The 15527-nt window shown below is 45.3% G+C and overlaps 1 protein-coding gene across 2 annotated transcripts in view; it reads right to left on the reverse strand.

Moving 5' to 3' along the window:
- Positions 1-14721, reverse strand: part of SRFBP1 (serum response factor binding protein 1) — a 73213-nt gene extending 58492 nt beyond the window's left edge. For both annotated transcript variants that reach the window (XM_069962668.1, XM_069962667.1), the window contains exon 1: positions 14444-14721. In XM_069962668.1, coding sequence (XP_069818769.1) covers positions 14444-14448 — 5 coding nt within the window. In that variant the 5' untranslated portion in view covers positions 14449-14721. The remainder of the gene's footprint in view (positions 1-14443) is intronic.
- Between the last annotated feature and the right edge of the window lie 806 nt (positions 14722-15527).

Below are 15527 nucleotides of genomic sequence, written 5' to 3' on the forward strand. Positions count from 1 at the left end.
TTCATTTAAAAAAAAAAAAGGAAAAAAGGCTCCTCGCTTATTGCTCTTGCAATTCAATGCAACCAACGTCAACATGACAGCGACAGAAAAGTGACAAACTTCAAAAGACAGCAATTTTGCAAATGCAATGCATTTGCATAATCCCTTTCTTTATCATTTTCCACCACCTGAGAAAAATGTAGGTGATGGGAATACCCCTTTATAGGTCAACTCCAATGTACAGGATCTGCAGAAGATTTGATGATGTGTTCCGTCTTTTAGTTATTGATATCTCCAACATAAAAAAAAAAAAGAAAGTGGCACACCAGTCCACAGGATTCACCTTAAAGCGTAACAGTCATATTTTTTTTTACTGCAGAAATCAGTAGTATAAGCGATTTTAAGAAACTCTATAATAGGTTTCATCAGCCAAAAAAGCCTCCTTCTGTACTCAAGAAGCAATCTCCCAGCCTCCCCCCCCCTGACTTCTTATCTGTGCATTATCAGGCAAACACGTCTTCATTACAGAGAAGCCAGTGAAGACGGGCTCTGCTCTCTCCATTGTAAGCCTATGAAGGGGGGAGGGGCTGAGGGAGATGAGGGAGCAGGAAGAGGTGACATGAAGGTCAGCTGTTTGTAGACTCTCTGGGCACCTAAACCGCAGGATTCAGGGGTCAAAGAGGTCAGTGCTTATCTATGAACTTACTGAGAGAAGATTGCAGGGTGTTGTGCTTTGCAGGACTGCTCCGTGCTCAGTCACTCCTAACAGCCCCTCCCCTCTCCATAGCCACATAATGGAGACAGAAATCCTGCTGCTTCTGCAGGGAGGGGGGAGGCTGGGAGATTGCTTTTTCAGTCCAGAAGGAAACTCTTTTGGTTTATAAAACCTATTACAAATTTTCTTAAAATCGCTTGAACTGTTGATATTTAATGTTTTTAAAAAAATGACCCTGAAATGACAGTTACGCTTTAATGAAGTGGTGCTGTAGTACCAGCCACAACCCTTACACAAGTGAGGCGCTGTTTTCAGGAGAAAGCAGCCATTCTTTGCTCATTGTGAACAACCCCAATGATCTCCTCTGTACTGAGTGATGTACAGACCAAACCGTGAGTCATATATGGAAGCATCGCTGACCACAAGCCATGAATGGTTACTCAGTATATCAGATTTTTTCTATCATCCATTGACCACAAGTATTAATGTGCTTGCTTACAGACTTTTCCATGAAGTTTTGCATTGTTGAGCAGGGAGGGCTTTCATTCTCTGGAGCTGTGGTATCACAGAACTGATGATGTGGCAGCCTAGAAACAGCTGCTGGAAGCTCTCCTATACACACAGCAACACAGGCACTTCTATCCTAATCTGCATGGTATTATGAAACAATAATGTTCATATCTATGCCATTCCCAGGCATCTGCCTGTGCTCTACATACTGCCCATGAATACAAGTCAGCACAGAATATACTGTTATATATAATATTTAAAAATTGAGTTGAGGAATTTCCTTATACCAAGATTACTAATGGTCCTTTTACACGGAACGATTTATCAATCGAATTTCCACGATAACGATCGAATACGAACGATAATCGTACATGTAAACGCAGCGAACGATCAAGCGACGAGCGAGAAATCGTTCATTTTGATCTTACAACATGTTCTCAAATCATCGTTGATCGTTTGCAAAAAATTTGCAGATCGTTCAGTGTTAACAGTCTTTCAACGATTTCACCTGTGTGTGAGATAGGCTTAAACGATCGCAAAACAATTTTTCTGTACGATGTATCGTTCCGTCTAAACGCTAATCGTTATAAAAAAAAAACATTGTTCATTCAAAATCGTTAATCGTGCGATCGGGCGAATTATCGCTTTGTGTAAAAGTACCATAAGGCTAATGTTAAGACCTAACGTTTAACTAGTGTTAATGAGCACAAATTCCTAATACACACTAATTATGGTAAATGCACATATACTGCTATTTCCCTCAATTTAGTAGATCAGACAGGCTTCAATTTCTCTAAAAAAAACTGTGACATCGCGAATTGGGCGTACTTCATATGCAGTGTCCAGCAGGGTGCGCAGTATAAGTAGAAATTACATTGTGTTTGCTTTCCTGTACTTTATTCACAAACTTCAGATAATGTGCCCCCCAAACCTGATAGGAGCCCTGCAGTGGACCCCCCCCCCACCAAGGACCCCTAAACTCTCCCCCACAGGCCACCCCATCCGCATTTAAAGTAGCAGCAGCCCCATCCACGCTCCCCCCCCCCCCCCCCGTGGCCAGGAGCCCCCCTTGAAGGCATCCCCCCACCCCAAAGACTCCCCAACTCCCCCAGCTGCCCTAACCGCATGTACAGGAGCATTACCTCCTGTGTGCGGCGTGTCTTCCTCCCAGCTGTCTCTCTCCTGCTGCAGTAAATGACTATGTGCGGAGGGAGAGAGACAGCGGGGACCCCGGTATAGCAAACAGGTCCTGTGTGCAGCGGGGTGAATGCTGCTATACCGCAGTACCCGCTACACTACAGGGCTCCTTTCAGGTCGGGGTGGGCACAGTAACTGAAGTTTGTGACTAAAGTACAGGAAAACAAATACAATGTCATTTCTACATATACTACGCCCCCTGCTGGACACTTCATATGAATTACACCCAATTCAAGACGTGACTTTATTTTTAATTATTTTTTTAAGAGAAATTGAACTCTGCAATTGAACTTACACTAATGCACAAGACTTATGTGAAAACCATGCAATCTAAATGAGGCCCAGATGACTAACTTAAAAGGGGCTATCCAGCATTAGGCAACTTTAATATATTGCTGCTGTTATGTGGAAAACAATTAAAGGAGAAGTCCGGCCAAAATAAATTTTTGATATGTTGTTACTTATGAAAAGTTATACAAATTTCTAATGTACATTAATTATGGGAAATGCACATATAGGGCTATTTCCCTTAATTTAGTAGATCAGGAAGTGTAAGAATTCTCTCAGATCCAGTGATGTCACGACGAAAGGTGTAATTCCTATAGAGTGTCCAGCAGGGGGCTCTCTCTCTCTCTCTCTATATATATATATATATATATATATATATATATATATATATATATATATATATACACACACATATATAGATATATATATAGAAGTCTATGGGACTTTATTGTTTCTATGGATTTCTATGTAATGTAATGTAATGTAGTGTACAGTGCTTTATTGAATGAAAACATCTATGGAATACTTCGGGGAGCAAGTGTCCCTGCTCCCCAAAGTATTGCATAAATGTATTCATTCAATACATTAGGATATCACAGTAAGCCCGCCGATCCACCGCATTCCCGCCAATCCGGACCATATACACTGAACTACAGCTCCCATCATCTGCTTATAGTATGAACAGGTGATGGGAGCTGTAGCTGGGTTATGGATATCACTTGCCTGCCACCGCTGATGCCACTGCTTATGCCGCCGGGCGCAGGGGGAGCCGCTCAGTACACAGGAGCGCTCCCCCTCCTCCTTCCGGGATACCTTCCCCCCTATAGCACTGCTGGCTCCCCGCCTGGCTGCCGCTCTCCCCCCACACATACTGGCTCCCGATGCTTCCTGGTGTCTGCGCTGATGCATCGGGAGCCGGTATATGAGAGCGGAGAGTGGCGGCCAGGCGGGGAGTCAGCAGTGGTATAGGGAGACGGTATCCCGGAAGGAGGAGGAGGCCCGGCGGCATAAGCAGTGGCATCGCAGGCAAGTGATATCCATTACCCAGCTACAGCTCCCATCACCTGCTCATACTATAAGCAGATGATGGGAGCTGTAGTTCAGTGTATATGTGGCGGATCGGCGGGAGTGCGGCGGATCGGCAGGCTTACTTTGATATCCTAATGTATTGAATGAATACATTTATGCAATACTTTGTGGAGCAGGGACACTTGCTCCCCAAAGTATTCCATAGATGTATTCATTCAATAAAGCACTGTACACTACATTACATTACATAACATAACAGACATCCATAGAAACAATAAAGTCCCATAGACTTCTATATAGAGAGCACCCCCTGCTGGCCACGCCATAGGAATTACACCTTTCGTCGTGACATCACTGGATCTGAGAGAATTCTAACACTTCCTGATCTACTAAATTAAGGGAAATAGCCCTATATGTACATTTCCCATAATTAATGTACATTAGAAATTTGTATAACTTTTCATAAGTAACAACATATCAAAAATTTATTTTGGCCGGACTTCTCCTTTAAGAGACTTTGATTACCTCTCCATGCTTCCTCAGTGTCCCCACTGACTGCAGAGCCTCCACCCCTAAGACAGACTTGCCTTTGTAGAAACAGTCCATTCAGCCAATCAATGACTGAGACGAGACATCCCTATGGCCAGTGATTGGCTGAGCAGAGTGTCACTCCCAAGACAAGTTTGTCACTGAGGTGGAGGCAATGCAGGCAGCGGGGGACAACGGCAACACCGCAGGACACGGGTATCATAGAGGGGTAAGTATATATGTCTAGACCTGCTGTCTCCTGGGTGGGCAGTGTTACACAATGTAGCCAACATATGGATCAGATCCTTCAGGAATTTGTGTTAGGTCTCCCATCAAGCATCAGAGGCAGCGTGGATATACTTAGGCCGCCACCCCTGGACCTGGAGGCCCCTACTTATCTATTCTACATAACAAGCACAATTCTTGCGGTTCAATTCTTGCCATGGAGGAGACTAATCTCTTGAGATTTACAGGAACAAGAACCATAAATAAATGATGGAAACAGGGCAAATTAATGTTACAGGAGAATTAAGAAAATCTTCCCTCTTAGAAGCGAGAACCCATCTGGCATGAATGAACTGATTTCCTATACACGCTCTTTATAAATTCCATAGTTCTGTACATTGCACCCAGACCTCTTCTCCTTTTATATTGAGCCAAGTGTATCTTAACTCGCCCTTGTTATGGACGTTTTACTGCTTCATTGCTCTGCTTGTACTTGTTCATCCTCTCTAATACCAAGAGTCCATGGTTATAGGTATGAAGAGAGAACATGGAGCCAGGCTCCTGTGCTGGGTGTTCTCTCAGAACGATATCAATAAGTCCAATCCTTCACTGCAAGAAGTGTCTGGCATCTACTTATCCCTCACTCACTGCAAACACCACATACACATTCTGCATAGCCACGCGTGCATGTGTATAGAGTGGGGGATAGGAGAAATATCAGTCATCTGAATGAACAGGTAGCTGACAACTATGTAAGTTGTATGGGCACACATTCAGGTAACAAGTATTCCTGCTGACTCTCGCACACATATGCATGCTTGTGTTGGCCTAAAGTGCATGTGGTCTCAACGGGAAGATATGGAAAGACCTCTTGTTGCAGCTCAGAAGCCACTTGTGACTTGTGACCCACAGCTGTGTGACTTACCACAGGACCTCTAAGTTATGGCAACTGTTTTTGTACATGTGGGTCCCTTAAAAAGGGATGCATTCCTATACAGACCAATCACAGCCAGTCCGGGGCTGTAGAACACAAAGTTATTCCTATAAACCAGACCAGAATTATTAATCAGAATTATCACCTTTATTAATCACAACAAAATCTGTAGCTATGCACAGGGGTACTCACACTCAGGATAAATACAATATAATAAGTAGCAATCACAGTCTCATATATTGCACAGAAGTCTGCAAATATCATACACTATTGCATCTCAGGTATTATGGTTTACTAATGTTGTATCTCTCGGTTTCCACTGTGTTTACTGGGCACTGCGCAATATATGTGGTAAATCTGATTCATTACCCCAGAAATAGCAGCAATAGTGTATGGCATTTACAGACTTCTGTGCAATATATGAGACTGTGATTGCTACTTATTATATTGTATTCATCCTGAGTGTGAGTACCCCTGTGCATAGCTACAGATTTTTAAACTCCTGATTATGTACACTTATATATGTTGTAATTAATAAAGGTGATAATTCTGATTAATAATTCTGGTCTGGTTTATAGGAATTATATACATTAAAAGGTAGTCTGTCAGCTGTAATTCATGTTTCAAACTGCAGACAGTGTAAGAAAGCTGTTAAGTCATGGAGACACAAGGTACTTTTTATATATCCAGCTGTGCTTCCTGGATGTAGAGAAATGCTTTTATTCTCTGGCACAAGGAGTTAGGCCCCCTTCACACGTCCGGAAAAACCACCCGGATTTCCTATCAGGAAATCCGGACGGATTTCCGGACGCATAGACTTTCATTGGACACGGACACCCTTCCGGAATTTTCCGGAAGGGTGTCCGTTCCGGAAAATAGGACCGGATTTTTTAGAACCGGTCCTATTTTCGTCCGGAAATCCGGCCCGGACGCCCCCATAGGAGTCTATGGGAGCGCCCGGGCCCCGGACGCTTTCCTGATGCACATCAGGAAAGCGTCCGGAGTTCCACTCACCTTCCGCCTCTGCCCCGGCCTCCTGCTGCCTCTTCCGCATCCTTGTCTGCAGGTACCCCCGGCGGCCACTCGCGTCACCCAGGCACCCCCCCGCGGCCACTCGCGGCACCCCCGCACCAAACCCCCCCCCCCCCCGCGGCCACTCGCGGCACCCCCGCACCCCCCCCTTCCCACGGCCACTCGCGCCCCCCCCCCCCCCCCTGCGGCATCCCCGCACCCCCGCACCCCCCCCTTCCCACGGCCACTCGCGCCCCCCCCCCCCCCCCCCGCGGCATCCCCGCACCCCCCCCTTCCCACGGCCAAATACAATAGGACATGTATTTCTGCAAACTGGATGGTCACAGCTTGCAGGATTACAACTCCCATCATGCCCTGCTGACAGGCCATGATGGGAGTTGTAGTTCTGCAGCCTGTGGCCATCCAGGTTGCAGAAGTACAACTCCCATCATGTACTGCAACCTGGGTGACCACAGACTGCAGAAGTACAACTTCCATCATGACCTGTCAGCCAAGCATGATGGGAGTTGTAATCCTGCAAGCTGTGACCATCCAGTTTGCAGAAATACATGTCCTATTTTTCTTCTCATCAGGAAATCCTGAAGGTTTTTCCTGATGGTTTCCTGATGGTAAAAACGGATTACTGTCAGGAAATCCTGATACTATCCTGATGACATTTAAGGCCTCCTGATCAGGATTTCCTAACAGTAAAAACTGACACGGACGTGTGAATGGGGCCTTAAAGAGGCTTCCCCAAGCTCTAGAATAGCTGCAAGCTGGGGTGCTTTCTCTCTCCCTTTATCCTGTATGATAAACACCTGGAAGCAGGGTCAGGTATGAGAGGGGGGAGTAAGATTTTACTGCTTGCTGTCCTTTAGGAGCTCGGGAAAGACTCTTGACACTATAGAATAAAATTTTCTACACTCTGGAATCGCAAACAGATATTTGAAAGGTAACAGGTGTCTCCCTGGTCTTACAGCTATGTTACAGTGTCAGAGGTTTAAAGCGAGAATTGCATCTAACAGATTCCCTTTAAAGGCGTTGTCCAGGGAAAAACGTTTTCTTTCAAATCAACTGGTGTCAGAAAGTTATGTAGATTTGTAATTTACTTCTATTTAAAAATCTCAAGTTTTCCCAGACTTATCATCTGCTGTTTGTCCTGCAGGAAATGTTTTATTTTCAGTCTGACATAGTGCTCTCTGCTGACATCTCTGGTCAAGACAGGAACTGTCCAGAGTTGGAGTGGCTTTCTATGGGAAAATAGAAAACCTCTCCGGCTCTGGACAGCTCCTGTCTGAGGGGAATAGGTAGTGTAGACAGTCATATTGGGCAAAGAGGAGAGATAAGGAAGAAACAGGATGAGCAAGTACAATGTAGGATCACAGACTGCTTAACCCCCTTTGTCCCCCCCCCCCCATGGTCCACATACAGGCAGAAGGGGAAAATGCTGCTCCCACTTCAAATTACTCTAGTTCAGGCAGAACTTATTTCCACCAGTCAATCCCTTAAAGGGGAACTCCATATAGGGATTTTTTTCTATTAAAAGTACATTACAAGTTTTATAGATGTATCTATATAATGTATTACTACTGTATATAATGTATATGTATATAATGGATTACTGCTAGTTGGTTGGCATCTAGGAAGTAAAGAAAACTGGCCTCTGTGCCAATCCACTTTGTCTCCTGCTCCTTCTGCTCATCCACCTTAGGAGACAAATATTCCATGCTTCTGTCTCACATTGTGTGTGTTTGCTGAGCACAGGCTGATGATGCAGACAGGGGGCAGGGCTTGATGTCACAGGAGGATTGGATGGATCTCATCTCCCACTCCCCTAAGTGATTCACCATCTCTGATACGCCTATACCTGAGCAGACAAGGAGTGAAAGATGCAGCTGCTGCAACTTCACTGATTGTGCAAAAGTCTGCAGTGAAAGTTTGATTGCAGTACTGCAGCATCTGCACAAAAATGATGCAGTAACACAATTAAATGATGCTAAATGGCACTGCCCTTCAGTAACACAATGAACCTGCAATGTGTGAACACAGCCTAGATGTTCTGCAACAGCTTTTGACGGGAAATGGGCAGGGTGGAGGACTTTGATGAACAGCTGAGGGAAAGTATTGCATTCTGTAACCTGTAGTACTGTGTACAACTGATAAACCAGGAAGTAAAGCCACAAAATAAAGAACAAAGACCCCCAAAACATATGGATTTTGGGTAGTTTCAAAACTGGAATAGACAGGTGAGCAATGCTATATCGTTCTGCAGAAGGTTTATTTTGTTTATTATTTATATTATTTTATTTTACCTCTTCCTGGAGTTCCCCTTTAATTGGGTAAGATGGGATTCGTAACACCCATACTTCTTGTTTATTGTCTAGGCTCCTACCTTTTAGCAAGAACATGGATTATGGGGAAGATGGGTTCTATCAGTGACATGTCTATATCTATAAATAGGCTTTTACTTATTTACATAGCTTGAGCTAGGAATAAGCATACCAATTAAATTTACACAATTTACAAATTTAGTTTTTCCAACTAATGAATTAAAGGGAATCTGTCAGCTCCCAGGCCATACCTAAGGTGCTGACAGTATTTGTGTGAGCATGGTACCTTTTGGCAATTTGTCCATGGAGTGGATTGTGCACAATCTCAGGTCTCCTACTGCAATAAAGGGTCAAAGAGGAGTTGTGGCTCAACCTTAAAGCGACTTTGTACCCACAATCTGCCCCCCCCCCCAAACCACTTGTACCTTCCGATAACTGCTTTTAATCCAAGATCTGTCCTGCGTCCGTTCGGCAGGTGATGCTGTTATTGTCCTAAAAAACAACTTTTAAACTTGCAGTACGGTGCCCAACGGGAGTACTTCTCTGTCCCTCCTCATCATTAGGAATGCTCCAGGCAGGTTGCCTCCTATTCCCCACCTGTGGCAGCCCGGCACATGTGCTGGATCGTTAAGGACCTGTGCAATGTTCAGCATGGAGAAAATGTTTCAGTGGCATTCCTAATGATGAAGAGGGTAGGGAGGATGGACGGAGGTGTGGTGCAAAGTTAGGGCACAGATGCTCCCATTTTGGCACGGGCTTAAAGTTTAAAAGTATTTTTTTTTAGGACAATAACTGCATCACCTGCCGAACGGACCCCAGGACAGATCTTAGATTAAAAGCAGCTATCTGAAGATGTGAAATGTATTTTAATGCAACCATGCACAGTGAAGTAAACTCTCATGTATAGTAGGGTGGACCATGTGTGTTAATTGGAGAGTCAGGAGAAATGACTGTCGGGCAAACAATATAAATAAGGGAGGTCACGCATATCAGATGGATGGATGGATGTAATGCACATGTAATGTACACGGATACCTCCTCAAATAAGTTTATATGTTCTTTAAACCTCATCCATTCAGGATCCCACTAAAAGGTGGGGTTGTCTTTCTGTTAAAAATCAATAAAAAAAGACAATTGATAAAAAAAAAAAAAAAAAGTGGGGTTGTCCTATTTGTACTATGGCAGAGCTGTCATTACATGCTGCTCATCTAGGCATAATGACATGTTCGCTAAAACTAATACACAGTACATTAACCTCAGGAACTATTTTTTTCCATTAGAGATAACATTATCTATAAAGTGTAATCTTGTGCATGGCGTAAAATAAGGAAGCTGCTAAATGACGCATTATCACAGGGGTGGAGCGAACCTCTTATCAATATCCATGCCTGGCCAATGTGGTTGAGAAACACAAATGATTACTACTTATTAGGATAAAAAAAATAAATAAATAAACTTCCACATTGTAAAGCAGACACATATCAGCGTGAAAGTATAAGAACTGCACCAAACAGACAGTCCTCAAAGCTAAATAATAAAAAATATGGGAGAGCTAGACTACCACAATATTTGTTAGTAGACCAGAAAACCATATAAAAGCAGAAAGACAAACATATATTGATAGTGTGCTGCCATCTACAGTACATACTTGTTATTGCACGCTGTTATTGCACGCTGTCTTTTTACTTTACTCAAGTTACTACAGGTTTATTAAAGGGAATATGAACATTTTCTTTTAAAAAAAAACATGTTTAACATAAAAACATCGTATACACTCCGGCTGGGATCTGTGCGGCCCCGCAAATAACTGACAGGTCAGTTTTCTGCGGCCGGAATTCAGTGAATTCTGGCCGCAGAAAGACCTGTCAGTTCACACAGTGAACACTGTGTGCTATGGTAAGCTCTGATCCGGGCGCGTGCTGATGCTCCCGCATCAGAGCTCCGCGGCCGGATGGATCATCCGGACGGTACTTAAGTACGGCCGGTCTCATACGTAGTGTGAACATAGCCTTAGGGTATGTGCACACTGCGGAATGGCGAAGGATAGACTCCATTCTATGCACGGGCGGATTCCCTCGTCCGTCCAAAGAATGAACAAGTTCATTCTTTGGATGGAGGGTGGAATCGGCCCTTGCATAGAATCGAGTCTATGACACATGCGGAGATGCGCGAGCCCACATCAGTCTGCCAGCGGGTGCCAGTTGCGGAATGCACAAGGGTTATCCTTCGCCATTCTTCAGTTTGCACTTACCCTTAGAGTGTATGAAGGAAAGGACACCCGAATCCAGCCCCTAGAATGCCCCCCCCCCCCCTCCATATCCTCTGAGTTAGTGGGAAGATCGTTTGGGAACTAATCTTCCCACTGCTGGATAAAGGTTACAACCTTTAATACCAGCACCTCCTCTTCTGGTCCCTCGCTGCCCAAGCTACTGTAGCTTGCGGCACGATCCGAAAATATCAGAAGGAGTAATAAAGCCCTAATATTTAGCAGCCATGGAGCGGACCCAGCGCTTCTGCATATGAAGGACCCCGTATCGTACCAGGGCAACATTTTCCAGATGACGTCCCCCACACTGGAAAATTAGAGATCCCAGAAGAAGTGCAGAGTGTACCGTAATAGGTGGATCAGGAAGGACGCCATTTTCCAGTGTGACACCTGTCCTGATCACCCCGGCCTCTGCATACTGGATCGCTTCAAGGCGTACCACACATCAATAAAGTTCCACGTTATCTAAATTCTCTCCCTTATTCCTATTTCAGGGGTCACATTGATCCAGGGATTATTCCGATTGTCATTTTGGAGTCGGGAAGGAATTTTTTCCCCGTGATGAGGCTACTGTCGTCTGCCTCAGGAGGGTTTTTTGCCTACCTCTGGATCAACACAGGTTGAATTCGATGGACTCTAGTCCTTTTCAACCTTATAAACTAATAATTGGCATAATACCCCCAAATAAATTAAAAATTGTCCCTTTCCAAATTCCCCCAACTAAATAGGTATGGCATTTTCACAAGGGGTTAAAAGATAAAAATAAAACACAATGGAGGAGATCAAACTGGTGTAAAGTAGAATTGTCTTAGTTGCCCCTAGGGACCAATCAGATTCTACTTTTCATTCTTCACAGATTCTTTGAAAAATGAAAGGTGCAATCTGATTGGTTGCTAGGGGCAACTAAGACAATTCTACTTTACACCAGTTTGATAAATCTCACCCAATGTGTAGAGCAATTTCCCTCAAGTCCGTAAATACCCCACATGTGGACATAAAGCGCCATGTGGGCGCAGAGCAAGCCTCTGAAGGGAAGGAGCGCCATTTGGATTTTGGAGGCTGCATTCGGCCAGAAAGGATGGTGAATGCCATGTCGAATTTAGAGCCCTCGTGCTGCCAAGACAGTAAAAAAAAGTGACCCCATTCTGGAAACTACACCCCTCAAGAAATCTAACAAGGGGTGCAGTTAGGATATGGACTCCTTGATGACTGGTACATTTGTGCCGTGAAAGTGAAAAAATGAAAATTTTCACTTTCACGTCACATTGTTCCATATTTGTGCTCGTCACCAGTGGGGTCCATATGCCCACTGCACCCCTTGTTAGATTCCTTGAGGGGTGTAGTTTCCAGAATGGGGTCATTTGTGGGAGGTTTCTACTGTTTTGGCAGCACGAGGGCTCTGTAAATGCGACATGACCCTTGAAATCCATTCCAGTGAAATTCAGCTTCCGAAAGCCAATTGGCGCTCCTTCCCTTTGGAGGCTCGTCCTGCGCCTGCTTGGCACTTTATGTCCACATGTGGGGTATTTCCGTACTCGGGAGAAACTGCACTACTAATACTTTGGTGTTTTTTTTTTCTTTTATCCCCTTGTAAAAATGAAAAATTGAAGGCTAGAACAACGATTCAGTGTAAAAAAATTTAATTATCTCTTTTTCACGCCCCATTGTTCTGAAAATGCCCCTCCCCCTGAGACAGATATATATCAATTCTTTATTATGTTTCCACCACCTTCATCTGCAATGTTTCTCCTTAAAGGGTAGCTTCACATGTACCAGATTCACAGCGGATTTCACACTGCGAGTTTGCAGCAAAATCCGCTGCGAATCCTAATAGTGTGAAGTTCTATGGGGTTACACATCCGCAGCGGAATTTTCATATTTAACCTGGCCCCTTGAACCCCCCGCTGCCCCCAGCCCAAAGCATATATTACCTGCTTGGCACCACGGCTGCAGTGAGGCTCCCGACTCCTGTTGGTCCCCATCAGCCAATCAGTGCACGGGGGCCGGGGGCTGCGAGCGGTTAAAAGGGCTGGGTTACATACTGGCAAAGGAATGAAAATTCTGCTGCGGGTATGGGACTCATACAACCTCACAGTACATGGATTCGCAGCGGATTTCACTGCAAACTCGCAGCGTGAAATCCTCCTCTGCGAATCCGGTACGTGTGATGCTACCGTAAGAAATGAAAGCTGCCCTTTAATTAGTTGCTATAGGCAACCCAGATATTCGTTCTTTTAGACACTTGATCACTCCTCTCTATCAGTTCAGTCACTGGCATATTCTGACCTAGAACCCACAGTGAAAAATCTGTAACAAATCCAGGAGAAATGCTGCAGATTGCCTACGGCAGACATTCCCTAGCCTTTGTGTCTTCTGTTCAGGCACCCTCATAAAGCATTAAAAAGAAAACAGACTGTAAAGGGGACACTTTTCCCCCTCTTTAAGTCCTGAAGCCCATCCCGCCACTGAGAAATCCCTGGAGCAGTCATTCTCTATGGGCCTTGGACTCATCTCTGGTGACCGCGCACACCTTTCGATGGGGATTTCTTGGTGGCAGGACGGGGTTCGGGACCAGGACTTCGGGGAAGGGGTAAGTATAAGGGGCTTCACCCCAGCAGCCGGGGTGACAGGTTCCCTTTGAGGCTACATTCACACATACAGTGTTTTTAGCTTTTTGTTCTTGGGCTTAAAACACAGAGCACCGTTAACCGCATTGCTTATTTTCATTCACTCTGCCAAGGGGTGTGTGCCCGGCAGGAGGGTGGCTTGCCCACACTACACAGCAGGGAACATCCATTCACTTTCTGTGCCCCAGGCTTGTAGATTCCCAGAATAGCACAGCTAATGCGCTGCTCTCTGATCCATGTGTATGACCGGGGATGGGCCTTAGTTATGAGAGTGCTACATAGACACTCCACCACTGGAGTCCGCTGTCTGACAGCTCCACCACTGGTGACATTAGGATTTCTGCTATCACCTAAACAGCAGTGTGCACAGGGTCTTGCCCAAGGCTCCCAGTGCATACAGTGTGGGCACGCAGTATATACTATGGGCAGTGCTACTGCTGGTCACCACACTTCAGCTTGATCCCCAAACTGTGGCAACTGCAGCTGCCAGCATGTGATGTCAGTCTGCCAGGGCATGCTGAGACTTGTGATTCTGCTACAGCTGGTAACACTGATGCAGCAGGGCATGCTGGGAATCGTAGGCTCCACAATACAGCTAACACGTGACCTGACCAGACTCCAGCTCCCCATGGCTTTGCACAGAATAATCACTGGTGTGGATGGATGTGTGACAGCAGACTCAGACACTGATGTAATACTGACCACCTCCACACATGGCGGCACAGTCAGCGCTGTATAAGAAGTAAACAGTCAGTCACAGTGTATAGTGGTGATGTGACACAGCTCACACCGGCCGCTACTCACCTCATTGTTCAGGTTGAGCACAGGAGCCGCAGCGGTCATGTCGCCGAGGAATTAATATCACTGTTACACAGGAAAGCAGCACCAGACACAGCACACGGCAAATGTTGGATCCTGGGTGCGAAAGGACCTTTGATGACATCACGATCACATGATCCGTCACATGAGTGGGAGGAGTCAAGCTTGTCCGACTTGTGCTGCTGGACGGGGTTGTTGTAACCTTTTAGTTAGGGTCAGGTTATTACACTGACAATAAGCCGAAACTACAGGGAAACTTCTGATAGCTCAGCTTGTCTCCTCCCACAATTGTGATCACATGATCACGATTTTCTCAAAGGTCCTAAAGTTTAGATCCTCCGCACACCAGACCCATGTGTCTTCCTGTGTCTCTATGATACTACTACACATGGCTACGGAAGCCGGGGAGGGAAGAAAAAAAAAAAACACCGTTACGAGTACTGTGTTAGGAATGTAATTTCATACCTGATACCAGATAACAATAGTCATCCCGCAGTGTAACATACAGTTCTAGGAAGCGTAAAAAATGTTAATTCACCTAAAAAGCTGAGGTGGTTGGAAGATTACATTTATGAGGCTGTCATAGTTCGAAGTGTTTCTCCAGGGATACTTATGCACCCGTTCAGTATCGGTAGTGACTAAATCCCATACCGCAAAGGGACCTCACTGGGTGCGCGCACACAGCTCCCAGACAAGCCCCGCCCCGGCCGGATTTCATTGGCTGCTCCACTCTGGGCTTCCTATCAGTTAAAATCAGACCCTGCCGTACCCCCGACCCTAATCCGAGCGTTTAGTATTAGGGTTAGGGTTGGGGGTCGGATAAGGGTTACTAAAATCATCTAACTATCCCCTTCCCACACAACCACCCTAACCCTCGGGGTTGGTGCTAATCAGGAGGGTTAGGGTTGGGGCTGTGGGAAGGGTTAGACATGAGAAATCAGTGGACGTAACCCTAAGCCGACCCCCAACCCTAACCCTAATACTAAACGCTCGGATTAGGGTCGGGGGTCCGGCAGGGTCTGATTTTAACTGATAGGAAGCCCAGAGTGGAGCAGCCAATGAAATCCGG

This window comes from Dendropsophus ebraccatus, chromosome 3 (genome assembly GCF_027789765.1).
Source record: "Dendropsophus ebraccatus isolate aDenEbr1 chromosome 3, aDenEbr1.pat, whole genome shotgun sequence".
NCBI lineage: Eukaryota > Metazoa > Chordata > Amphibia > Anura > Hylidae > Dendropsophus > Dendropsophus ebraccatus.